This window comes from Vidua macroura, chromosome 8, assembly GCF_024509145.1.
Source record: "Vidua macroura isolate BioBank_ID:100142 chromosome 8, ASM2450914v1, whole genome shotgun sequence".
Classification (NCBI taxonomy): domain Eukaryota; kingdom Metazoa; phylum Chordata; class Aves; order Passeriformes; family Viduidae; genus Vidua; species Vidua macroura.
The window spans coordinates 23,214,502-23,240,655 of record NC_071578.1 but is presented as its reverse complement, the minus strand read 5'-3'; the positions used below and the strand labels follow the sequence as shown (position 1 = coordinate 23,240,655).

The 26,154-nt window shown below is 36.3% G+C and overlaps 1 protein-coding gene across 2 annotated transcripts in view; it reads left to right on the top strand.

The window, feature by feature from the left end:
- Positions 1-23,191, top strand: part of DLG5 (discs large MAGUK scaffold protein 5) — a 95,161-nt gene extending 71,970 nt beyond the window's left edge. The window contains exons 17-33 of one of the 2 annotated variants that reach the window (XM_053983963.1): positions 1,735-1,873; positions 3,628-3,772; positions 4,267-4,388; positions 5,427-5,516; positions 6,740-6,908; positions 10,608-10,770; positions 11,554-11,687; positions 12,268-12,432; positions 12,807-12,990; positions 13,932-14,080; positions 14,382-14,552; positions 14,879-15,075; positions 15,769-15,912; positions 16,098-16,225; positions 16,993-17,102; positions 18,881-18,990; positions 21,384-23,191. In XM_053983963.1, the coding sequence (XP_053839938.1) occupies positions 1,735-1,873; positions 3,628-3,772; positions 4,267-4,388; positions 5,427-5,516; positions 6,740-6,908; positions 10,608-10,770; positions 11,554-11,687; positions 12,268-12,432; positions 12,807-12,990; positions 13,932-14,080; positions 14,382-14,552; positions 14,879-15,075; positions 15,769-15,912; positions 16,098-16,225; positions 16,993-17,102; positions 18,881-18,990; positions 21,384-21,487 (2,424 nt within the window). In that variant the 3' untranslated portion in view covers positions 21,488-23,191. Of the gene's footprint in view, positions 1-1,734; positions 1,874-3,624; positions 3,773-4,266; positions 4,389-5,426; positions 5,517-6,739; positions 6,909-10,607; positions 10,771-11,553; positions 11,688-12,267; positions 12,433-12,806; positions 12,991-13,931; positions 14,081-14,381; positions 14,553-14,878; positions 15,076-15,768; positions 15,913-16,097; positions 16,226-16,992; positions 17,103-18,880; positions 18,991-21,383 lie in introns of both variants that reach the window. The other variant, XM_053983962.1, reaches the window with a different exon arrangement.
- Positions 23,192-26,154: the final 2,963 nt, after the last annotated feature.

Here is a 26,154-nt window from a genome sequence, read left to right as displayed (position 1 = left end):
ATCAGTAGATTTGGTCTGAAGAGCATTATGGCTAAGAGAAAGGTCACAAGAACTGCACTGCAGGAAGTGAAGGAGGGCATATTGCGATGTCATATTTTAGCATGTGTGTAACAACGAAACAAGATCAAGATATTGAACACATTTGAATAGGGGGTGTTTCCTTTATATAGAATATAGAGTTGATACATTAGCACTGATAGTCCCATTCTTAGTTGTAATCCATTGTCATGAGCATATGCACCACCCTACTTAAAATTGTAGTAATATTTGTAATACCGTGAGAAATAAGTGAGTAAAGAGTTGCCAGTTGTGACAAGGACACATGTAGGTGGGGACTTATGGCCGGGAGATTTGTCAGCTGGAACAGAGTGGGTGGTTTCGGCGCTCACTGTTGAAGAGACCAAAGGATATATGGGGACATACTGCGTTAGCTTCAATGTGGTGCCCAAGCTGTGTTACAGGTGGCAAGTAGGTGTTTGTTTGAAGTAAAGAAGAAAATTACATAATAGAATTACAATGACTTTTTTTTGTTTTTTTAAGGTTACTTTATGTCTTAGTTAATTTTTGTTTCTAGGATTAAATTAAAACTAGGTTCTAGGATTCTTTTTCATTTTTCTTCTCTTTCCCCTGTCCACCCAGAAAATAGGCAGAGCTTTGCAACTCTAAAGTTGTTGGCTGGAGAGCACAAGTGATACTGTACATCAAAATTGTGGACATTAGTCACTAAAAATTTTTTTCTGGTGGAATTGCCCTTGTCCTTTGCAACTACATCAGGTTGCTTCTGACAGTAGTGTCCGGTCTGCATGCATTCACTCCTGAAGTAGCATTTATAATAGCAAAATACAGTGTAGTTTAAATTTGTAGCCATATTGGGTGTTGTAAATTTGCTTAGATGTGTATATACACAGTTAATTTTGTGTGCTTTGATAAGTTGATGAATTTAGACGTGCTTTAATTTCTGAATAGTAGGTGGAACAATTACTACTAGTGCAGACATGAAAATGATCAAGTACTGATTCTAAGAAGGCACCTCTGCCTTTTAGAGTCTTTGTGCTCTCAGTAATTCTTCATTTAATTAAAATACTGTTGTTATAAAAACTGTAAGTACATTTTCAATAATTATTTTTCACTTTTTACATGCATCAGTCACATATTTTGTGTTGTATATTTCAAATGTGTGAACGCCACGTGCTGAGCTCTGCATTTGCAGCTCTCTTGCATCACTGTCAATGTCCGAGCTATTCTCATATGTTCTGAACTCGCCAGTGTCTACTTGCTATTTACGGAGCAGAATTTTTGAGGTTCTAAAACCTGAATTGCTTGTTGAAGAGAAGTTACTTCACATGTATCTGGAAATGCAGGCTTAGAGGAAAATGCTTTCTGACTTTTTAGTCAGATTTTCTGTAGCAAACACTTGTGACAATAGCAGCTAAAATATCCTATGAAAGCGTTATTTTAAAGGAGAAATCTAACTATATGCTGGGTGTTTCATTGATGCAAAAGGTATTAGCTAAATTGCAAATATTGGCCTAAGAAAAATACAAAATAAATAGTAACAAAGTAGAATGGAGGAAAAATGGATAGAAGGACATCTTTGAATGACAAATGTCTAAGAAGCGCTGTGGTGGCCCATTCTGGAACTGATACTTGAAAGTTGCTTATTGTTCCACAGTTTGGCTGTTTTACTCTTTTGAATCTCCAACTTCCTGTAATGAAATTTCTGTGTTCTTATAGGTGCAGAAATATGCTCCAGCTAGTGAGGAGCATCTGTCTCCAGAGCTCCAGGAATGGGCACCATATTCCCCCAAACGTTCTGCTAGGCACAGCGATGGCTTTGTGCCTGCTGCCTTATACCCTGGCAGCGTGTCAGCAGGTGAGTGACAGAGCTCCAGACTGCTTTCTAGGAATGCCCCAAGGCACTTGTCCATGTAGGACAATACTGGGGATTAGTTGTTAACCTGTTTCCATGGTCTGTTGTAGTCTGAACATGGTGTGCTCAGCTTTTGGACTGTAAAGAAGTGAATCCTGATTCAGAAGAATTGCTAAGGAAGCTGAGCAACTTCTGTCTGAAGGATTTGTGTTTCATGAGTTTCTATGCAGAAAAGTTCTCAATATTTTAGTGTAGAACAAGGTGTAGCCTGTCCTTTAGGAGGAAAAGTAAGATTTTCAGTATTTTTGATAGTAAATGAAGGTATCCTTTAGCTGCTTCATTTCTGAAATTCTTCCAAGGAAAAGATCTGATATTGAGGAAGTGAAACATATTAAGTTCTACCTGTTGGAAACATTTGGGGTATCTGATGTTGAGTGCCCAAACTGGCTGTGATCTTAATCTAAGTGAAAGGTTAAATGTGAATGTGTTTGAGATATTAAGATACTGAAGAAGGAACTCACAAGAAGCTCAGTATAATATCAGTATAGTTAGGTGGAACAGAAAACAGCATTTTGTCTCAGTTGATTGAACAGTTTTTGGTATTGAAGTTCATGTTAGCAGGTTTTGAATTGGCACTGGCTAAATGGAGTGCTTAAGGAGGTAATTAGGGTATTGTGTGCTAGTTAATTTGAAATAGTCAAGAAGCATTTGGTAAATGTGCTGTCAGATAGATTGCTCAGTCTTTAGTTTCTAGTTTTAGGTTTCAGTTTTCAGCAACTATATATTAAATTTCCAATCAGGTGATGCTGATTTTTATGAGTTTATCCTCTCTTCTTGTAAAGCCCCAAACTCCTGTAAGTTCTAGAAGTTATGGAAGATTTTATTCTTACTGGAGAACATGAAGTTAATAATCTGTGTATCTGGAACAATGGACAGCTTCAAGCAGTGGTGCCCCAATCAGTTGGAAAGACATGCTCAAGAGTAGCTCAGACCAAGAAGCTTTTGCTTTTCTTTGATTTCTTTTACTCTTCTCTCACTTTCTCTCTTAATTGCAGTAGAAATTGTATTAAAATTATTACTTCTAACCTTGTAGTTAACTTTCATCTTAGCATGATACTTTTGCACAATAACTGAGTCAAGTCAAATTACTTTAGACAATTTGAATCTATGTCTTGAAATTTTTGCTACTGTGTCCTATGCTACAAACCCATTTAAGAGGAAATTTTGAGATACTTTGGTTTAGTACTGAAGGATGAACATATTTTAAAAAGCAGCTTGAGAAATTTCAGAAATAAATATTAGAATTTAAAGTCACAATAGAAGTGGGACTCTTTGAGGCAACAAAAGAGAGGAACCAGAATAATTATAGCTGCAGCCAGTTCAAGTGCCAAATGAAATCTTGCATGCTGGTTGGATGACTAAATTTGGAATTTCTATTCCTGGTTAAAAAATTTCTGTACTTGAAAACAGAAAATCTTTTATTTGCTAGCACATATTAAAATCATATGCTGTGAATGGCTTCATTTTTGGTAATCCACTTTATTACTGACTGATTACAGAATTATAAAAAAGATTTTAAACATGCATGTGTTATCAAAAAAAGTTGTATGGTGCTTAATAATGTATTTGTATACTAATATTTTTATTTATCATACATGTAAATGTTAAAATACATAATTATAAAATATTAAGGTATATTTTAAATCTGGACTTTATATGGTAATGTTGATAAGAATATGCTTATATCATTGAAGCAGGGACAGTACCAAGGAGCTTAGCACCGTGTCCTGCAGTGACTGCTGTCATGAGAAATCCAATCTATACTGCATGGAGCCATAGAGTTCACACCAGCAATTGCCCATCAGTTGCCAGCCAAATATGTCATCAGCATCTGCATCCCAGGTGTTTTAAAATTTTATCTCCCTAAAATTTTGTTTCCATTAGATTAAAGTTGCTTCTAGTAGTTTGATAGAGTGCAGAGTGAAACATAGTGCTTTTGTATGTTGTTTTTATCCAGTGGTCTCAAAACCATTATGGCATATAAATGATGTGCCAGTTGCTTTCATATCTTTCAGTAACTGATGGATTAGGTTTTCCTCTGCCTCACTGACTGATGCTGACAAAGAAATTAATTTTTTTAATTAACTAATTTCTAATATTTTTTCTTGTCACTGCCAAAACAAACAAAGCTTTCTCCTGTTTTACAGTACTTCAAGGTTATTTTTCTTCTGGCTTCTAATAATTTATAAAATGATGGGACAATGTGGAAGTGGAAACAAAAGAAGCATTTATTCACCACATGGGCTAACCAAATTTTTTTGTTGGCCAGTTTCTGTTTGCTGAGGTTCTTTGCCCAGTTCTAACTATTACCCTATTCTGCTTTTCTCTTGATGTAGTTCCCAGCATCAAGGTCGCCTGAGTTTGGACCTAAGTCATAAACACTCCAATGACTACTCTGAAAATTCACGTACAAGAGCATCTCATGGCTCAAATTCATTGCCATCTAGTGCCAGACTTGGTAACCAGCTTTCCTGATTTATTTTCTATGGGATTCCTGTATATTGGAGAAAATTATAAATGCAAAACTCCTTAAGTACCCACGTTATGGGATTGTCATGGTTGGCAGAGTCTAAAGGCTTCTGGTGTTCCTTTGCTTCATTTCTTGTGGGTTTATGACTAAAGGTGTTCCCTGAAAGTTGCTGTGTTTAATTTGTTCTTTACAGTCTCTTTGAAATGGTCTCTGTGTGTGAGGGATTCTCCTTTCCATGTTACACTTTAAAAGTATCCTTAGAGAGATGGGACACAGGGCCAAAGGTTCAATGAGCTCGTGATAAGAAAGAAAAGGAGAGAGCTCCCTGAACAAAAAGTCAAGGATGACTAATGGCCAAATGTAAATTGTATTTTTGGAAAATAAATTATACTTACGTTTAGTTGATTGACATGTAAATATTTTGTTATGCCTAGCCTAATGATACCAAAGCAAATGCATGCTTTGTAACAGTGACATTTTAACATTTTAGATTTATTTAAATTTTAAATTATGTTATAACTGGGGATTTATAGGTGTTTGTGTTCCTGTATTCTGTCAAAGATTGAGTAGAGCATGGTAGCTTTATAAGCACAACACAAAGGGGTGTAACAATTTGCAACCAGTATCATTGATGATGTATTCATCCAAGCAGAGTGTAATCAGAATATTTTAAATGCCCCTTGCAAAGTCCCATGGATTCTTAGTGAACAGAGATGTTAGATTCTTGCTTGGACTTGGAGTAAAGTTTAATTTCATAGGAAAATACTAAAAAATTTTTTTTTCATACACTGCATATATACTGTGTAGCTGCATTGTGTTCTGTTTATACTGACTCTGTGTAATCAAGATAATTTGCTATAATTGTGATATTCACATTTATAAGGGTAATCATCAAAGCTTTTGCCTTGATCATTTAGAGGCCACTTTAATAATACTCATTGAAGAAGTACAATCTAAATGTACTTTTTTGTTAATCGTAGTTGCTCTTACTTTTGTCTTTTTAATTTTTCCGTGTTTTAAAAATAGGTTCTTCAAGTAACTTGCAATACAGAACAGAACGAATTAAGATCCCTTTAACACCAAGATATCCAAGGTCAATGATGGGCTCTGACAGAGGTGAATTATTTAATAAGTAATTTTAGTCATACTGTTTTTAGCATAACGAATACAAAGCCCTTGCAGTTGTTAAATCAGGTTGTACCACAGTCTAAGTAAGACAATTTTATTAAGGTTACAAAATCTTCATTTTGCCAGAGAAATGTTAAAAAAGAAAAACTTTCCAGTGAAACTTGTTTTTCCTGATAGTTGACTTGAGTACTGGCACACTGAGTAAAAGTGCAGACAGAAGTAAGAATAAGCATTGCTGTATGTTTTATAGTTGTTGTTTCTTCTAGAATGATGCCTTGAAACCTTAAACAGTGAGCTGAGTTGTATTTTTTTTGTTGTTTCTTTAAGTATATTATTTGCTCACTATTTTATCACTGATTGTAAATTACACTTTGAAATGCAATGAAAATATTTCAGTACTTCACTCAAAATTGCTTAGCGGAAGATGTTTAAAGACAAGCAATAGCTGGAGTGCTGTAGAATCAGGAGTTTGCTGAGAGCAATCAGCAACTCTTTGCTGCCATCATTGCTCAGATGTTCTGCAGCCTTAATGTATTGTGTGCAGTGCTTTTCCTAACTGGGCAAATACAGTTCTGAAAAATAGCTTTCATTTGTGATTAATAATTTGAGATTTATTTTCTCTAGCTTTTCGAAGGGAGCAAACTGTGTCAGGGCACTTGTTCTGTAGATTACCTAGGAAGGGTACAACCAGGGTACAGATGCAGTCTAAGTCATGTCAAGCTTGCTTGAAATTTCAGAGCTTTCCTGTCTCTGTGCAGGATACATGCTTGACTTCTGTTATCTTTTTCAGGTGTCACATAATAGACGTCCTATGTAAAGAGAAGGGTGGGACATAAATATTTTATTTGAAAACAAACCTACATATTAGATTTTTATTTTACTTCTTTCCTGTCTTTTCTTTTTCTTTAACATGCTTTTCAGACATGCTCATGGTGTAGCTTGTCTGTAACGTTGTCGCCTGTGGAAAATGGCAGTAGTTGTTTGTACACTTAGAGAGGACAGGTTTAACACAGAGTCCTTAAGGACAGTAGGTTTGCACTGTCAGAAATGAGTTACCTGGTCTTCCTAAGCCCCTTACATGACTAATAGGTAGTGAACAGTCAGTCCTCTTTCTTGTCTCAGATGTGTGTGGTGTCTTTCACTGTGTCTGGGTAGATCTGCCAGCTGTGACAGATGCAGGACACTAAAACTCAACTGTTGCCTCTTCCTAGGCTCCTTGTCACACTCAGAATGTAGCAGTCCCAGCTTGATAACTCCTCCCCAATCACCTCTTAACTTGGAAACGTCTTCCTTCACCAGCAGCCAGTCTCAGAACTCCCTTTCTACATTACCTAGGATTTCCATTAGCCCTGTATCTGTTGGAGAACGTAGAAAAGATAGGTAAGGTCCCCACATCTTTTATTTTTAATACCAATGTGTCTGAGGAAATTTTGTGCATTTGTTTACTAGTCTGAAGGAATGTGAACATTTAAATAAAAAATATGGAGATGAAGAGGTGCATCTCAGGTCCTATTATTGAATGCTTTTTTCTTTAGAAAGTATGTAAGAGATTTTTGTGTGGATTTTAAGAATAGGTGATTTCATAAAGGTTTTGTTTCTTCTGTGTTAGACTAATGGTCACACCAAGTAAGAGCAGTCAAAATTGGAATATACCCTTTCAGCTCAACTACCTCTTGTGCTTATTTATGATAGCCTTGTTCTGTACTCTGGAAATCTAAACATAACTAACCTAGTTACATCTAGTAACCTGGAAACATGACCTAGTAACATCTGATAGCTAAATATCAGGTGCCTTAGCATTGCAGAATATGTGCTCCAACCACTGTGCCTTGTTTCCATATAACCGGATACCATGAAAAATTGAGCACATAACTGTGGAAGAACAGTACAGATGCAGTGTTACTGCAAACAGTACAGAACATGTACAGATGCAATTTCACTACTCTGACTGATCCATTTGGCTGTACCTGGACCACTGCTAGTAATAGCATTCAGTGTATGTGTAGGTGCTTGCAGAATTGGAATCTAATGTGATAGCTCTCTTAAAAACATGCACTTTGTGTTTAATGACCTTATATCTCATGATGAATATTTCGAAGATACATTGCTTATAGTATCAGTCTTGGACATTTGTTTTCATTTTATCATGATCTGGCTAGACTGAATATATGAAAAGCTTTACACAAATTCAAAGCATAGACAGCAAGACACAAATTTGAATCAGACTTTTATTTCCGATAAGGCAGCTAACTGCCATTCTGGTAGTGTAAAGGAGCTCTGATGAAACAGATTACATTTATGTCGACTTCAAGACCCCTTTGTATGCTTAATTTTTGTAAAAATGCTGACCGTAAAAATGTGAATGATAACATTATAAGGATATTCTGTATTTTAACTTTTTTGGTGGTAATAAAAAGTTGTTCATGAAATATTACATGAAACTTTTGTCTTGTTTGAAGAATTTGTGACTAAGTTATTGTAGCAATTATAAAGAGGTTTTTGTGAATTTACATTTTCTTACTTCAGTGTGACACTTGTACTATGTGTACTCAACTTCTGTTCTCGTATAAATGTTCCTCCAATTGTCACTTGCAAATTCTGAGTGTCTTTTCTCTTTCACATGACTAATGATGTGAGTGTTCAGCTGAACAAGCTGGGGTTTTGGCAGTCTGTATCTTTGTGTCTTTGAGCACAAGATACATGTTCTGATCTCTGGGAAATTACAATTTTTGTTAATGTTGATCATATTGAAGTACATCCAGGTTCCAGCCCCATTGCTCTTGCTGTGTGCTTATGTATAAACCATAGTCTGAATTGACTTTCTAAAAAGAGTATAATTCTAAGGTTTGGTGGTGGGTTTTTAAAACAAAACAAACTATTAAACCAGTTCTCAGTTTAGGAAAGTAGCTACTTAAATCTATCCTAAGAAATGTTTAAATTCTGGGGGGGTTTACAAGCTTTCTGTTTCACACGAAATACAAATAATTCAATTGCCCTTTCCCCAGATAAAATTAATAATTACATAGATAAAAAAATTCAATGTCTCTATTTGTTCTGTTGATTTTAATTTAAATGAAAATTAAAAGAACTCATCAATAAGGACTTTTTTCTCTACTCCATGTCTAATGATTCTGGCAGGCAGTCTGAATATTATAGAGAAGTGCTTCACTTGATTTTGATAAAACTGCTTATCAAATAAGGCACCTTTTTAATGTTATCTTTCTTTTTTACTTTATTAGTGCTTTGCTCTACAGGCCTAGTTATCTGTCATTCTGTTCTTACTAGAATTCTCAGATATGTTTGTATAGGTTTGATTCCTTCAAACTCCAATCTGAAACAAATTAAAAATAGGTGTGGTAGATGAAAAAGCAAAAAGGTACAATAAACAAAGCTCCAAAAGATGCACTTTTAGTTTTTAATGCAGAAATAGACCTTGGTAAATTTTGTGACAAGAAGAAACTTCATATAATAGTGCTTACATGGTCCTGAGAGAAAAAACAATCAGTTTTCTGCAAGTTATCAGAATTCAGTTAATTTCGGTTACATGCAAAAAATGTAAGCATCGTAAGTTCGCTACATGGGTAACAATTGCTGAGGGCATTACCTCTAATGGTGATGTAAGATGGCTGAGTTCCAGACTTGCATTCATGTCAGCAGCCAACAATTTTTATCTCATATGCATTAATAAGCTGGTAAACTATTACGCCTCTGCTGCAGAAGGCTACCAGAAAGATCCCTTCAAAGACTGCCAATAGGCACAGTTATGAAACAATGTCCCCTTCCCTCTGTCCCCAGCTCCAAATCCTACTTTTCCCAAAAATAACCTTTCTCAGCCTCACTCACTTTAGTGGTAGTGAGTCAAGTCCAGTTAACTCTTTTGGTCTCTGAAAAGCACAATAAAATAGTTTGGCAATTGGCACAATGTAGAGAACATCTATATGGCATAATGAAATGCTAGGAGAGAAAACATTCAAATTAATCTATGTCAAATGCAGTATAGTAGTATTAAAATAAAAAATACACCACACCTAGTGCCCAACTTGTTTCACTTACACTGAGCTCAGCTCTTAATGCCTGGTGATGCCTCTTGCCGTGTAGACATTTTTAAGTTTATAATAGTGAAAACCAGGACTTTTTAGAAGGCTTCTGTTGGTTTATGCACATCATGAACAGAACAGCCTCATTTGTACAGGTGGATACATCCCAAATATGGGGGTAGGAAAGGGGAATGTATCAGGGTATTCTTTTGTATAAGCCTTTTTCTTGTTATACTTACTAGTGTCTTATTACTGTTTGTCTTGTTCTAAGTGTTCTTGTCTTCTCAAATCTTCTGCATCTTTCAGATATCTGTTCCGTAATAGGTCTTTTCTGAGAATCCCTGTGGCTCCTAGGCCTAGGTTCTCATCACTAAGGAGTTTGAGGTTGGCCTGATCTAAGGTTGTCCTTCTCGAGCAGTATTGCGCACTTTGTGCTTTTTTTACGTTTGGATAATTGCCCTGAGGAGAATTTGCATGGTAATTGTAATGCTACCATGCAAACTGCTGTCTTACTGGCTTGAGTTTGCAACTGCTTAATTTTCATTACTAATTTGTGTTTCCTAGCATACAAATATGAAATATTATATTTGTGCTTTGTTGTCCTTTGGTTTACCACCTTACTATTCATTATGTTTATTTTCACTGGCAATGAAGGCTCCCAGCATTTGTATTTGTAACATACCCTTCTGGAATATGGTTTGACAATGACATATTATATACAGTGGTTCAATTACTTTCATACAATATGCATCTGGAAGCTTCTTTCCTATCAACTTCATGACCATTCTATTTATAATTCCTATTTACCATCATTTTTGGAGCAGTCATGTACCTGGTGTACATTTACTTCTGCCACTGTACATTGCATGGTGTTAAAGGAATGCATTTAAGACCATTGACAATTAGTGGTGCTTTTTATGTAACTGTTCAAAGCTATTTTTTTATTACAGTTCAGACAGGCATAAATATTGCATGTAATTTTGGTATTGTGGTGGTTCAAGTGCAATTTTTTCCAACTCGGTTTTAAATTTCTCTTTAAAAGGCCCTACATGGAAGAGCCACGCCATGTTAAAGTGCAGAAGGGTTCTGAGCCACTTGGGATTTCCATTGTGAGCGGAGAAAATGGTGGAATATTTGTTTCTAAAGTAACAGGTGGGAGCATTGCCCATCAAGCTGGCCTTGAATATGGTGATCAGTTACTGGAGGTAATTGTTTGCTTCCTATTGCTAAGGTTTAATAAATCAGTTTGTATGACAGCAGCCATAACTGCCTTCCACAAAAAGAAATGTTGTAAAAATAATGTCTTTTGATGGTATATCTGCATCTTGTCTTATATAGATATAAGACAGTTAGTTTCAGTACTTAAAACAAAATAGTCCCAATCCCATACTCTGCCTGGTAAGGGGAGTACATTTTCAAGCAGCCGGCTTTTACCAAGTTTCATGCTGTTGTTGCTGTGCCATATTCTTAGCTAAGATACCTGATTAAAAAATTACATATGTAGGCTCAATGATGTTTCTGCCTACTGTGTTAGATAAACACATGGAGTAGCATTTTGTAAAGTACAGAGCTGCTTTGTAAATGCAACATCATGTTAAAGCACCTTCTGTTGCACAGTGTGTTTCTGTATAGACCTGAATAGATCTGAATTTATCTTTAAATTCTGAATTTACTCATATTGGTGATCTGAACCAACTTTTATTTAATCAGTGATATCAAATCATAGCAGAGCTCAGAATATGTATGTCCTTTAACAGTGAAATTATTGTTAAACTCCTTGTCAGGTTACAAAATACTTGAAAATGATGATGATCCCTTCCAAGGAGTAAACCCTAGAAATTACTCTATAGCAACATTTTCATTCTCTTGTTTTCTCCAGTGGGAATAAGTGAGCATTTAGACATTACACTAATTAGGACACTGAAAGAATGAGGTTGCTGGTTTCCATTTGAAAAGTTGACATTCTGGTTTGTGCAATTTTTCCATAGTTTAATGGAATAAATTTGAGAAATGCTACAGAGCAACAGGCTCGACTAATCATTGGGCAGCAGTGCGACACCATCACTATTCTGGCTCAGTATAACCCACACATGTATCAGCTTGGCAATCACTCACGGTCAAGGTAAGGCTGGCTAGACCTGGAAAAAGACAGCTCTCCTGTACACACAATTAGTTAGCTAGTAGCTAACTTCTATACACTCAAATATGTTTGCAAACGTGAGCACACGTGTGCTGATAAGTGTGGTTGCTTTGAAAAATAACGTGTGAATGCATGTTTGTCAAAAGAAGAATGCTTGATGCATCTAAATACATTTTCTCTTCTATTTGGGCATAATCCCTAAATATACTAAAATAAAATCCAAGATGACGTCTTCCTAGGATTATGAAATTTTAATACTTCAAGTATTTTTTACTTTTTTTTTTCCCAAAACCAGAATTTCCAATATTAATTACAGAAGGCATATGACCTGATGAAATTACCCATCCTATTTTGATGCATAATCATACTTCAAAACAGAGCTTTGCCTTTGCTATAGACTTACAGTGAACATATATTTTTTGGCATGCCCATTTGAATTATAGGGTTTGGGTTTTATCTCCCATACTCTAAAATTGACTTAGAGCCAAATTAAAAATTTTGAGTGGAAAATGTTTGGCATTAACCCACCAATCTTTTCTTCTGTTTATTTCCCCTGTTGTAGTTCTCGCTTAGAACCTGTTAGTAATCATTCCACCCCTCAAGGCAGCGGAGCTGCAACGCCTGACAATCATTCCGTAATTGACACTGTGAGTGAGCAGGACGAAGGGACAATGACACCCCCATCCAAACAAACCACTCCAACTACAAGTCCCCGGAATTCCTTAAGGTAGAGAGTGAAGCTTTTGTCTTAAAGGAAAATAAATGGTCAGGGTTGATATGAAGGGTGTTAAATAAGGAGGTGTACTTCTGTGAATGCTGTGTGTGGTTGAAATAAGTCAGCAGATTAGTTAAGTGGACCCCAGGATAGAAACGTGCATGTTTTCAGACTGTTTCTGAAACATGAGATCTGCAAGATGTGAAGGAAGTTTTCTGCAAGATTGGTTTAGTTGGAAAGGTGATGTTTGTCATTTAAGACTCTGTCTGTAGGTGACCTATTCTGAATAATATTTATATAAATACATATTCTTCAGATAGCAAGTTGATTTTATGCATGGCAAGTTTTTCAGTTATGGTACATGTGTTCTTTCTTTCTGTCAAAAGGGGCCCTGTGGACACAAACAAAAGGACCCCTGAACCTAGAATTGTTGTTGTTAAAAAATCCCAAGTTGATCTTGGGATCCAGATATGTGGTGGAAACCTGTATGGAATATTTGTCTCAGATGTAGATGATGACAGCCCAGCAAAAGGACCTGATGGACTAGTCTTGGGTGACATGATACTTGAGGTAAGCACTTCAGAAATGTCTGCAGTGTACTGACTAATGGCTGGGATGGTGTAGAGAGGGTGGTTCCAGGTGCTGTCCCACAGTGTGGAATGTTCCGTGAGTGCTGAGTTCCTGCCACAAAACCCAGATAAGAATGGTCAGAAAGCAAACTTGTGTTTTGGCTGCAGCACATGAGTAGCTGGATGATGTGAACCTGGAGAACTATCACTGTTGATAGCACAAGATACCCTGAAGTTGGATGGACTCACATATATCTACCTGTAATTACTAACACCTGCTCCCTTCATCTAAATGGGAAGCCTTGAATCCAATTGCTGTATGTAGGAGGAAGGCAAGGATATGAAAGATACTGTACAACAGAGAACAATATTGATCTTACCACTATGAAATTCAGAAGAGGGTTTAGGGAAAACCATGTATTTTGTCTTTGACCCTGCTTTCTGTATCTGAAACAAGACTATTTATGTACTTGTCAAGACTGCTGAGGTGATAAACACGTGTCTTTATGAACTTTTCAGATATAAGTGAGCACTGAGACTCTCCCATTGAATTTCTAGTATCCAGATTTCGCTTTCTAATTGTGTTTGACTTCCTTCAGACCACTTGCTATCCCTAAAAATATTAATCTTTTTCAGTGAAAATTTTTTTCAGTGAATTTTATGATTCTCAGCTTACACTTGGTAAAGTTTTTCAAGAAGTGCTCTCTTACAGTACCTGTCTGCTCTTTGCACTTGAGTTTTTTGTTTTCCACTGTAGTGTCTCAGTCTCCCACTAGACATCTTAAGGTGCGAACTGTACTTGAGTTTCAAGTGACAAAACTTATATATAGAACCTGCAAGTGACAAAAGCAAATTCATTTTGCATGTTTTACAAGCTCACCTACTTCTGTTGCTTGTTAAAATACAATTTCACATCTAAATGTTTATTTTTGTGTTTTGCAGTATGGGTCCATTGACATGCGAAATAAAACAGCTGAGGAAGCTTATCTTGAAATGCTGAAGCCTGGAGAAAACATCAAAATAAAGACTCAATACAGAATAGAAGAGTTTAATAAGATAAAAGAGCTTCCTGGAGATGGATTCTACATCAGGTATTTGAGCATGACTGGTAATGACAGTGTAAGGCTGTTAGGGATAATATGCTGACCATCATATGACTGAGAGAGAGAACATAAATTTTGCCATGTTTTCTTAAATTTGAAATTTATTGATTTATCCAGCTATTCCCTGACAGCAAGTACACAGTCTAGTATAGCAAGTCTTCACTTTCCACTCGTGTGTTCTTGAGATGTAGAGAATGCAACTGAATCTGTTAACTTTTTTCAGAAAAGGTGTTTTCTTCCCTTGAGTTGATGGAGACGAGTTGCAGAGCCTGTTTGTCTTCCTTTCCAGAACACTTTATGACCGTGTGGCAGAGATGGAGCAGGACTTAAGCTTTAAGAAAGATGACATTTTATATGTGGATGACACTCTACCACAAGGAAATTTTGGTTGTTGGATGGCTTGGCAGCTAGATGAGAATGCTCAGAAGCTGGAAAGAGGGCAGATTCCCAGTAAATATATGTAAGTGAGCTCAGTTACAGGATTCATCTTTAAAAAGTATTTGTTTTTACAAGTCTGACTAGTGAGATGTGGTATAAAAGACTTGTTTGCTTCTGTTCTTTCTGGGAAATGCTAATTCTTAGATATGTCATTTTAAGGATGGCATATTTTAATATATGTTGAATTAAATATATTGCTGTATCAAGTTGGTTTTAATGCTGCTAAATAGTAAACTAGAAATGACAGTGTTCTGGGGTGCATCAGGCACAGCATCACCAGCTGTGATACTGTCAAAAGTATTAAAAATATAACTTTAAATACCAGCCATTTTGTCTGTTTTATTCTAGGATGGATCAGGAATTCTACAGGAGACATAGCATGTCCGAGGCTAAAGATGAAAACAGTTCATCTAAGACATTGTCAGCAGCAGCAAGGAGGTCATTCTTCAGAAGAAAGCATAAACATAAGCGAAGTGGTTCCAAAGATGGAAAAGATTTATTGGCTCTAGATACAATCAGTACAGACTCGATTCCTTTCTTGGACGGCAAGTACCTTTTAGACTTGGGAGGGCTTTGCCCTTACTTCTCTTTCGTTTTTAATCAGGTGCAGCACAGTACAACGAATAATGTTACTTTCTAATTGCTCTGAATACAAATGGCGATCATTATCTCTAATAAGATGATTTTTTTAATACTAAATTACAAGCCAGTGTGTTTCAAAATATTTTTGTAATTTCTTCCTGGACCTATTAGCATTACTATTTCATTTGGAGAGGGCGATTCTTTTGGATGCATGGTTTTGATCTTCCTTTCAACTATTGAATTTTGGTCCAGGTTGCTTAGTTTAGACAGAAATCCTGTGCACCACTCAAAATCTTCACTTTTATTTCTTCACTCCTTTAGAAAAATCATGTTGGTTACAATGCTTGCTTCCTTGTAAGAGCTCAACAAATCAAGCCAGAGATATCAAATATTGTTTACACTTTTAGGGATGATTGGGGAAGGTGAGCAGTTCAATTTTTTTACTTGAACAATAGGTTCAATTAGAAATATGTCTAGTTTCAGCTGTCAAGTGGAAAAATGTCAATAATGACTGACCATATTTTGTATTTGTCAAGGGCCCTTTGCCCTTCCTTGCAGAGGAGGTCTTCTCATAATTCATGTAAGGATGCTTCTGCTTATTTCAGGAATGCCTGGAAATGTATGCTTTTACAAATAAATGTCTTCTGTGTGTGTAGATTCTGCAAGTTTGGCTTATCAGCGTGTCCAGAAAGTGGACTGTACCTCCCCTAGGCCTGTCCTTATTCTAGGACCTTTACTTGATGCTGTGAAAGACATGCTGGTCAAAGAATCCCCAGGAAAATTTTGCAGATGTCCTCTTGGTAAGTGTGCCACTATAGCTAATTTATTCATGCTTAGAATACATAGTAGTAACATCTATATAAATTAACAAAATGACAACACAAAGATGGGTAACACCCCAAGAATCTGAATTTGCAGATATTGTTGTTAGCCTTGTTCTGTGCCTAAGGAATAGTAATGAAAGGGGATCTCTTCTATGCAACAGAGGTTATGAAAGCTTCCCAGCAAGCCATTGAGCGAGGTGTGAAGGATTGTCTGTTCATCGATTACAAACGGAGGAGTGGGCATTTTGATGTGACAACTGTAGCTTCAATAAAAGAGATAACAGAAAAAGTGAGTCAATTTTAATGTTGTAGTTCTCTGTACAATTTGCGTACTTATGTTGGGGGGTGGAAATTATGTTAGCAGCATCGTCCTTTGAGGCACTCGGAGAACTGTTCCCCGAGCTGCTAAATAAAATAAAACTTACCTTACTTTTGCATGTGACTATTTAAAATGGACTCACCTTTATAGAAACTAGAAATGTTCATATTCTTTTACAGTATTACTAAATAAAGTTAGAAATAATTTTCTTAAATTCCATCCTCTATCCCCTCTAAAAAAGGATTTAATTTTTTTACCTATTCCATTTAATGCAGTCATATAGAATGTAAACATCATCATAATCCTGGAGACAGATGTTACCTGAAGTGTGTTAATTGCTTACAGTTTTCAATCAAACCACATGGAAAGTCCTATTAATGCTTGTGTTTGCTCATGATTTCTGAAAGAGAAAAATTAATAGGAATATTTAAACTTTGAAACAGTGTAATGCATATATTTCAATCTGAGTTTTCATTTCATAAATTCTTCAAATACTTTTTTTTTTTCCTATCAATGCATGCTTTTGGTACTATGAATGCAATTTCTTGCAGTTTTTCATCTTTTGTCTTCTGTTATAAATCCTTTGGGTATAAATTGCTCAGTAGTCCCAAAATGCTATATGTATGGCAAAACTCTGTTGGGTTGCTGTGATTTAAGTAGGGGAAGAAATGGGGGGTTTGCATGTGTGCTTGTGCTCTTTAACTGAATGAGTGTTTTGCATTTACATTTGATCTTAGGATTGTCATTGTCTGCTTGACATCGCTCCTCATGCCATCGAACGGCTCCACAGTGTTCATATCTACCCTATTGTAATTTTTATTCGCTACAAAAATGCTAAACAAATCAAGTAAGTCTGTGAGGGGTATAGTTCAGGGATGTTTATTCTACCTTAAAATAAGTCTTAAGTTTACCTTTATTGTTTATTTCATCCTAGTCATCTTAAATCTCTTAGGACAGCCACTGAGATTGGCTCAGTTGGTCAGAGCCTGGTGCTAATAACACCAAGGTTGTGGGTTCTATCCCTGTATGGGCCGCTCACTGAAGAGCTGGACTCTATGATCCTTCTGGGTCCCTTCCAATTCAGAGTGTTCTGTGATTCTGTAAAATGGGGAAAACAGTCCTTATAAAACCCACTGTGAGGTATATGGTCTTAGCTTCATTTGGGTTGCATGACAGTTAAGTGAATCTTTCAGAGAAATCCATGGAGACCAAACTGAATGTCCTCTAGGAGGATCTTTCCTGCTAACCTTTGTGGTACATTGTTAAGACTGATACAGGTGTATCCATTGACATGTTGACCATGACAAAGAGCTGTTCTTCATCTTCTTAGAAGGGCCAAGGGTATTGATGCAGTGCCAACTGATTCATAGCCTCAGCTTTCCCACCTTCATTCTCCAGTAAATGAAGCTAGGGAAGTCCCCTTTTGCCACATAGTGCATACACTGTGGTCTTCTCAGGCTGTATTCTTTCAGTAATTGTGACATTCCTGTTTGGATATAGCCAGGAACAGAACACAGGACATGCAAATGCCAGTCCCTCCCCTGATGTTTGAAAAAGCCTTCACACATTTTGATAGATTGATTTGGCAAGAAGGGAAACAATCTCCCAACATGAATATTGAGAAACACTTTTGCTAAGACATCTTATACTTGTGCTATCTTTGTATCTAAAGTTGAAGACTTCTTATATAGACTTCTTATATTCTTGATCTGTAGGTAAATTTGACTACTATCTATTTAATAAAGAAGATAAGTATCACTACTTTAAAGTAGAAACAGGATGTAGAGCAATGATGTATATTTCATTACCACTATAGGATTGTGTGCTTAAATGATAAATGGAACTGGCATGTCTTGACCCCCTTTGGAAGTGAAATGGTGACCACTACAGATGTTTCCTTTCTTTGGAAAGGGACAATGGTCAAGCAAGCATTTCTGGCAGTCATCAGTATGAGTTGCAGTGGCACATTTTGTCTGCCTGTTGTGTGCACAAAAAGTTTTCCAAACATCCTTTTCAATATAGCGCAAGCTCTATTGGCATTCTCTGAAATGCACCACAGCAATGATAGGTTAATTTAGTAATTATATTTTTAAATAATTATTTTGGCATTTGTGTTTCTGTGCTTTTTTTTCATATTTTATTTTCAAGAGCTTGTATAATAGAAAAAGAGGCATCTCAAAAATGTGTCATAGATATGATAACATGGAAATACTGTATTTGCTTGATGCCCGATTCTTCACAAGCCCTTAGAAGAGGGATACTTGTGCCCAGCTTTCTGTAAGGAGTACTGGTATGTGTATGAGATGATGATCCAATTCATATGAACTGGAATAAATTATATTCTTTCTTCATCCACTGCCTCCCAGTCTCTGAAACTTTAAAGAAATACCATCTTGGTGTGAGAGCAATTAAATTTGTTAGCACTGAAATGATCCTGATGACTCTGCTGATACTGCTGAAACACAGTAGATGGCACTCTGGGCCTAGGAGTCTGCTTGCATGTGAATTAGCTTTTTGTATTTATCCAACTAGAGGCACTCTTTTCAAGTCCATTAAAAAATTATTCTCATACAAGGTTTCTTTTTTTTTTTCTCTTTTGTTTGTGTTTTTTTTTTTTTTTTCCAGAGAGCAAAAAGACCCAATCTTCCTGAGGGACAAAGTTACACAAAAGCATTCCAAAGAACAATTTGAGACAGCTCAAAAAATAGAACAGGAGTATAGCAAGTACTTTACAGGTTAGTATTTAATCAAACTTTCAGTAAGAACACAGTGGTAATTTAATCAATTTGCATTTTAATCCAAAAGATCAATGTCCTTTCAATGAGCACCTTGGTTTTTTCATTCTGCCTTCCCTTTTGATGAACTCATGTTCTGTTGTTTTATTTTACCAGGAGAGGAAATGTCAAGATAGAAATCTCCTTTGTTCTGAATGTTGCAGCCTTACAATCTAAAGAGGTTCTGAAAATGTTTTATTACTAGCCAGTAGTATAAAAAGTATGGTCAAGATTTGATGATTTGACATAGTGTTGTCGGTGTTATACCATGTAAGGAGTAGAAGGGTTTTCTAAATTGTAAAAATCAAACAAAACAACAGAAACCCCTGGTAGTTTAAACTAACAGATGGTGATTGCCAAAGGTCTGTTTCAGCTTCAACCCTTCTGTAATTCTATGTGATTTTGATTTGAGAGACATCCTTTCAATGTTTCAACAATGGAAAAAAATTGTCCAAGGTTTCTTGACCATGCATTGTAATTTGGAATAATTAAATTCAACTTTAGAAGCCTTTTTAACTTCATAAAATTATGAAATCAATCTTGGATTGTAGTATTTTTACTAGAGGGAAAAAAAACAAAACAGTGTTTGGAGATGGTCTCTGTTCATTTCAGAGTACATATCCATGTGGTTCCACATACCTATAATTTTATCCCCACTCTTTTGAATGTATCTTGATGTTCATGGCAACAAAATTTAAAAAGAACAAACACCCTACCTAGCCAAAACCTAACTTTTCATCCCCTGAACAATGGGATTCTAACAGAAATATTTTGAGGTGTAACTGCCAAGTGCAGAGAGACAAAAGGGTGTGTTTAGTTTAGAGCTCTCTCAGTGCATCCTGAGAGAAGCTATGTGTTCTCAGCAAAGTATTATATAATAGCCATACAAATGTTTTTTACATGATGCATACTAAACCTACAGAGAACCTGACATGCACATGGACAGATTGCATCACCACATGTTATCTTCTGCTTCTTGTTTAGTCATTTGTGGTATTTTAGTTTGAGCCTGACAGTGGAAGGGGCACTCAGTCCAAGAGTCTTATGTGTATCTTCTCATATGCCCTGTGGGAAAGGCCTCCTGCTGTTGGTGCCAGTGTGTAGTGGACTCCAGCTGTCATCAACACTTCTGGTAGTCAGAGAGGGTTGGTGTTCAAATTGCACTGACATTGAAGCTTGTTGAAGTTATAATACTGTACATGAAATAAGCCTGTAGATAGCATGTAGCTAGACATAAGCATGTTGTACCTGTTAGGGTAGTCATGGAGCTGTAGGTCATACCCTGTCTTTAACTACTAAGAGCTCTTTAATTACTTCATGGACTTCAATTTTTCACTAATGACTTTCAAGTTGGCTTTGTTTCCTCTACCAAGCTGTGAACATAGTGTGCAATCTGAATCACTTCTTGGCTGCCATTTGTCACTTTTCATAGACCTTTTCAGTTACTGTGTTCTGTATCCAAAGTCACCTGACATCATTAACTGTGGTATATATTGCAGAGCCAAATATTATATATTTATATGACATCATATTTTCTCTTTTCAAAAAGAAAAATTATGCCTTAAGCTGTGTAAGACTTTCCATACTTTTTCAGCATTAGTGATAGCTGTAGCCAGAGGCTTTGCTGGCTGACATATTTCTCAAGTCATGAAGTTCCTCCATTGTTAAGTATTGAAGACAATATGTTCTCCTCTCATGTGTCAGTTGTGGCATTTTACCTTTTATGTTTAGCAAGGGTAGAATAAAAGGTGTTCATTTATCTTGTGAATTGATTTTCAGGGAGTTGCTTGCTGTTGGTGTTTTGTTCCTTGAATGTAGTTGACAATAAGAATTGGAGTAACAGCCACTGCTGTTTTATTTAGCTCAGTGATCTGTGAGCTGCTCATAATTTACTTCTAATATTTGTAAATAGTGTCTAGTTGCTACAGCTATAGTCTCTATGTATATTACCCCGTAAATATAAGACTCTTTAACACCACATGTTGAACAGAGAAGGTTTATTATAGCAGGTTCTGACCATCTTTAGACTTAAACTTTGCCACCTGATGCCTCTGAAAATAGTACATGGAGGCCTCTTACAAAACAGTTGTCTTAGCTGTTCATAGACATCAGTTCCTTGACTTCCCTGGATTGTTTTAGGAGCTAGCAGAAGAAACTGTGTATTGAATGCGTGACCTCTTTGCTCTGTTTATTTTTTTAAAATAGAGACATGCATCTGTCAGGTACTGAGTTGAGTTGCTTAATTCGGATCTGTTGATAAACACATTGCAGATAAATGCAGAAGACTGTTCTTGGTAATTACTCGTAACTGTTTGTTCCAGTCTCATTTGTATGTGGGGTTTCTTCTTCTCCAGGCATTGTCCAGGGAGGAGCCCTTTCAAGCATTTGCACTCAGATTATGACAACTGTCGACCAAGAACAAAACAAGGTCCTGTGGATCCCAGCTGGCCCACTGTAGATTTATTTTGCTGTGAAACTACTTTCCAGATGTAAATAACCAACTAACTTTCTATCCAATGGACTCAGTTCATTTCTGTCTTTATAAAGATATCCACAAGTGATTTCTGTTTCATGAAGGGGAATGATAACACTGAACACACAAGGACCTGACGAGGCATGTGGGAAGGGGTAGATCATCACTTCACTGAGCTTGTCTCTTACGTCGTGCGTGTACACATGACAGGTTGTCACGAGGGTTGTGACCTGTGTGTACTTGTCCATGAATAATGAATTTAACAATGCTGCAAAACCCTGTAGAATGACACGTTTACAAAAACCTTTTTAAAGTATTTGGTTCTTGCTGTTTACTTGAATGTCTTTTTGTTTTGTTTTGTTCTTTTTTTTTAACTCTGTGTCCTTTCACTCAATGAGGTAACTCTCCAAACTGGAGTGAAATTTCTGAGAATGAGCTGCCAGTGTATGCACAATGTGACTCTTAGTTACAGTTTTGACCATTTCTAAGCACATTGTTGATTTGACAACCAGGTAATAACGTGGGATTGAATCGGTACGTCTTGGGAGTAAGCTCAAAAGGAAGTACACTCCTACACAGGGCAGACCACTGTTTGTATCCTGTCAATGCTTGTCTGTCAAAGATATCGTTTCTTGTTTTATGCATGAAGCTAATATTTAAACATCATAATGTGTCTAAGCAATCCAAGTTTAACATGTGTTGACAAATAATAAATTTTGGTTGTTGGGCCTGGATTAAGTACAGGTGGGGTAGAGTCACAAACTAGGCCTAGCATGCTGTGTTCTGTCACTTTTAGATACTGTAAATATGGAAAGCTTACGTTGGTGCAATTTTGCAGGGTAATTCTTAAGCTTTGTACTTCAGTGTGTAGCATTCACATAGACTGTTTTTATTTAAGAGCAGAAACAGTTTTAGGGCTTTGATTAAAAGCCTTTAGAAAGGTACTAAATTGTTAGTGTTTTCACTGTCAAAAAATAAGTGATCGTTTAGTTTTGGTTGCAATACTTATTTACCTGTTGTACCAAACTATTATATTGGTTCCCTTTTTGGTTTTTTGCACTTGACTGTGTTCCTAGCACAGGTTTTGTACCTGTTTCTTCTGTCTCTTGTGCCATGTTTCCTAGGTACTGTATTTTAATTGTTTTTAAAATATTATTTGAGTAGACCTGCTTCTCAGTCACTGTTTCTAACATTTCATTATGTAGGGTTTCTAGTTTTACACTACAGGCTGTAGTTTTGCTTCTGTTTGCAGCTTTTATAATTAAAAAAAAAGGGATTCTTCTTGCACAGTTCTTCAAGAAAGATCTGGTCCTAAATTTAAATTCTGTTTTACAGTTGCAATTTTATAGTTCAAAATACTTTTTATAGTATTTATATAATTATACACTATATACAGTATTCTGAACTATAAATATATAAATTAATAAATATGGAACTGACTGGATGAATTAGTAGTTGAAGTACTTCTCATGGTGAGGGACAGAAGTTGTTTTTTTGTTTATCTCAATTTTTTGTTTGTTTTGTTTGTTTTTTAAAGTTTGAGATCAGAGTAGACTCCAGTGGTACAACTGAAACAGACAGGTACTGTTCTGACATGGATTTTTCTGTACTAAATGAAAATGTCACTTTGTATCAAAAAACAAGTTAAAGAAACTGATTACTAAATAAAGGTCAATTTCTGTAACTTCACTTGTGTGTAACGAGTGCACAGAGCTCATGCTCTTCTTAACTCTGTTTAGTTAAGTCCTCATATGACGTTTGGATTTCTGACTAAAATTGGCATATCCACCTGATAGTTTCAAATACTCATCTTGAGAACAAGTTTGTTTTCAAGATAGGCTCTTGCCTATCCTTGGATGTATAAATACCAGAGATGTTCACAAACTGTAGGCCACGAGAAGTTAAATGTTGGTTTGTGTTAACATTTTTAATGTTCTGGCCTATTGGTGTTAAGGATTTCAAATGGAAATGCAGTTGTTTGGATGGAGGCTTTAACTGAAGAATGAGTCTTATCACTGATGTTTTCAAGGGAGTGTCACTGGGGAAAAGAGAGAATATTAGCTCAAAGGCACATTGTAGAATGCTCGCCGTTTTTACACTTCAGACAGTCCAGCCTCTTTTGTTCACTGAGTTACCCAAAAGCCTAGGGAGGATAATTCTTATGTACTGACTTTTCTGCTTTCTCAGTTTCTTTATTCTCAGATGCCAGATAGTCAGCTTCACCATGAACCCAGTCTGTGGATGGACAAGTCTTGTAATCTGCATAACTAGTAATAGCCTTTAGTCATAAGGACTTGCAGCTTACCTGCTCTTGAAAAAACCACACCATGGTAACAGCATCTAATAGGGGATGAATAAAATGAGAATAAGCAGGTTCTGGCAGGTAGGTAACAGCCATACATTGCATATCTTCTGATCACAGCAAAGTAGAACTGAAGTCATGATTGAACACTAGGAAGAGATGCCTTTTGCTCAGATCAGGCATTTCCTGGTGTGCCATTTTCTTTTATAATATTACATGCCAGACATAGATTTAGCCCTTGTTCTGGAAAGAGTAATTCTGTCCAGGTATTTAAATAAAGAATGTAGTTATGTGAGTATTTTAAAAAGAGTTTCAAAATAGTAACGTTCGAAACAAAAAGTCTGAAAATTTCACCCTTATGCTTGCAAGCCACAGTTGAGCATGTGTGGCTGCAGGTAGAGTTAACTAGAAATAAAAATCTTTGAACTTTATTTTTCCACAGCTAAACTGACATAAAATGGCTGAAGATACTGCAGCCCATATATATGATTTGTTGTTAACATGTTGACAAACATCTACTTGTTTACAAACCTTTACATTCTGTTCACATTGACCTGAATTGCAGGGCTAGTGTTTGGGTGATCCAAAATTGCCCTGTGACAGCTGCCAACCTCTCTGCCTCAGACAAGGCTTCTTTTTCAGTGCCTGATAAAGTTGGAGGCCATATCCTAATCCTTTGTTGTGAATGCAAACATTGCTTAAGCAGTCTTGAACAGCTCTCCTAGGTCTGTCTCTGATGGATGTATTCGTGGTTAAAACACAATCTTGTAATCTTTTCTAGACTTATGTTTAAGGCTGTATGTAATTTCTTCAATTCTGTGCCTACACTTCACATATACAGCTTCTGTTAAAATAGACTGATATTGGAAAAATATGCACTGGCTTGGAAACTAAAGAGAATACTATGAAAAATACAGATACCCAGTAGAGCAGACTTTGGTCTTGTGCAACAACTAGTGAAGGTTCCAGAACTGCAACAGAAGCTGAGCAGCAGAAAATAAGTGGTTGGCCTCAAGTAAATTTACTTAGGCTCTTGTGAGTGTGAGAGCTTCTTACTCATTTGATTGGGTTTTTTTTCCAATGTGAACTCTGTGTCATTTTGCTTAGAAAATGGCTGAAAAAGTACATTTTTGCTAAAATCTGGTAGTAAACTTTTTAGTTATTCAATCTGACATTTCTCTTTGAATACAAAGAGATGCTTTTGTGAACACAACACAAATGATGTGAGCATGAATCCAAAAAAGAAGTGAACAGGGGATCCTGTTACTTAAGTGTGAAAGTACCAGCTTAATCTGGGATTATTCACCTTTGTTTTAACAAACAATTCCTTACAAGCTTTGTAAGAGTAGTTGTTTTTTACAGTGTCTATAATTTTTGATGAGGACTGGAACTTTATATTTAGACAACTTCATCAGTTGTCTGTCTACACGGATCCTTTTCTTGAGGCAAACAGTGGTTAACTGTGGAAGCATACTGTGACTAAAGAAATTTAAAACTGTTTCAGTTCTGCAGTTATCTTGTAGACTGCCAGTGTGGAAGATGTCTTGGATTATTTCATTTTTTAAAAAATATTTATTTAATCTTAATATTTAACTCACTTGAAAAACAGAAGAGGTGTATTAAAGTTTTCTCAGATTTCCTTAGATCTCATTCAATTAAGCAATTTTTAATTAATTTTCCTCTACAAAATGCACCTGTTAAAGATGAAGAGGTTTTATCCTTCTGTGTGAAGTGTGAATTTCTAGGTGACCTTTTTTAACACAGATGTACACACAGGTTTTCAAAATATGAGTCTTTATTCTAAAAATGTAGGAGGGAAAATGGAAGAGATATAATAACTGTTGCAAGAATCAAATCATAAAAATCTCAGTACTATATAGCCTAGTCACTTCATATAATGGTGAATTATCTGTCATTGATATATTTTATTAACAGTACGTTATTTGCTGAATGTGTGTGTTCCCTGAGATGTTTTCTGAAGAAAACATATTGAAGAAAATAGCACCAAGGGCTGAGTAAGCTTTCAAAGGTACAATATCTTCATTTATGCCCTTTTTCCTTTACTGGCTCACACTATAAAGTGTCCAAGAACTACACTGCTACTGCTGCTAATTAAGAAAAACAAACCACCCAAGCCTGAAACAACAGCCTGCCAAACCCAATGCACAAAACAAAACAACTCCCTTCCCACCAAACCTCACTTCCAAAGTGTCCAATTTGGCTTCTTTTTGACTTCATGCCCTTCCTGTCTTCCTGAAGATACATGAAAACTTCATAAGAAAAGAGAGACAGCAGTTTACTCTTAACTTAACTCACAAACATCATATTTCTCCAGAATTAGAAACAAGTC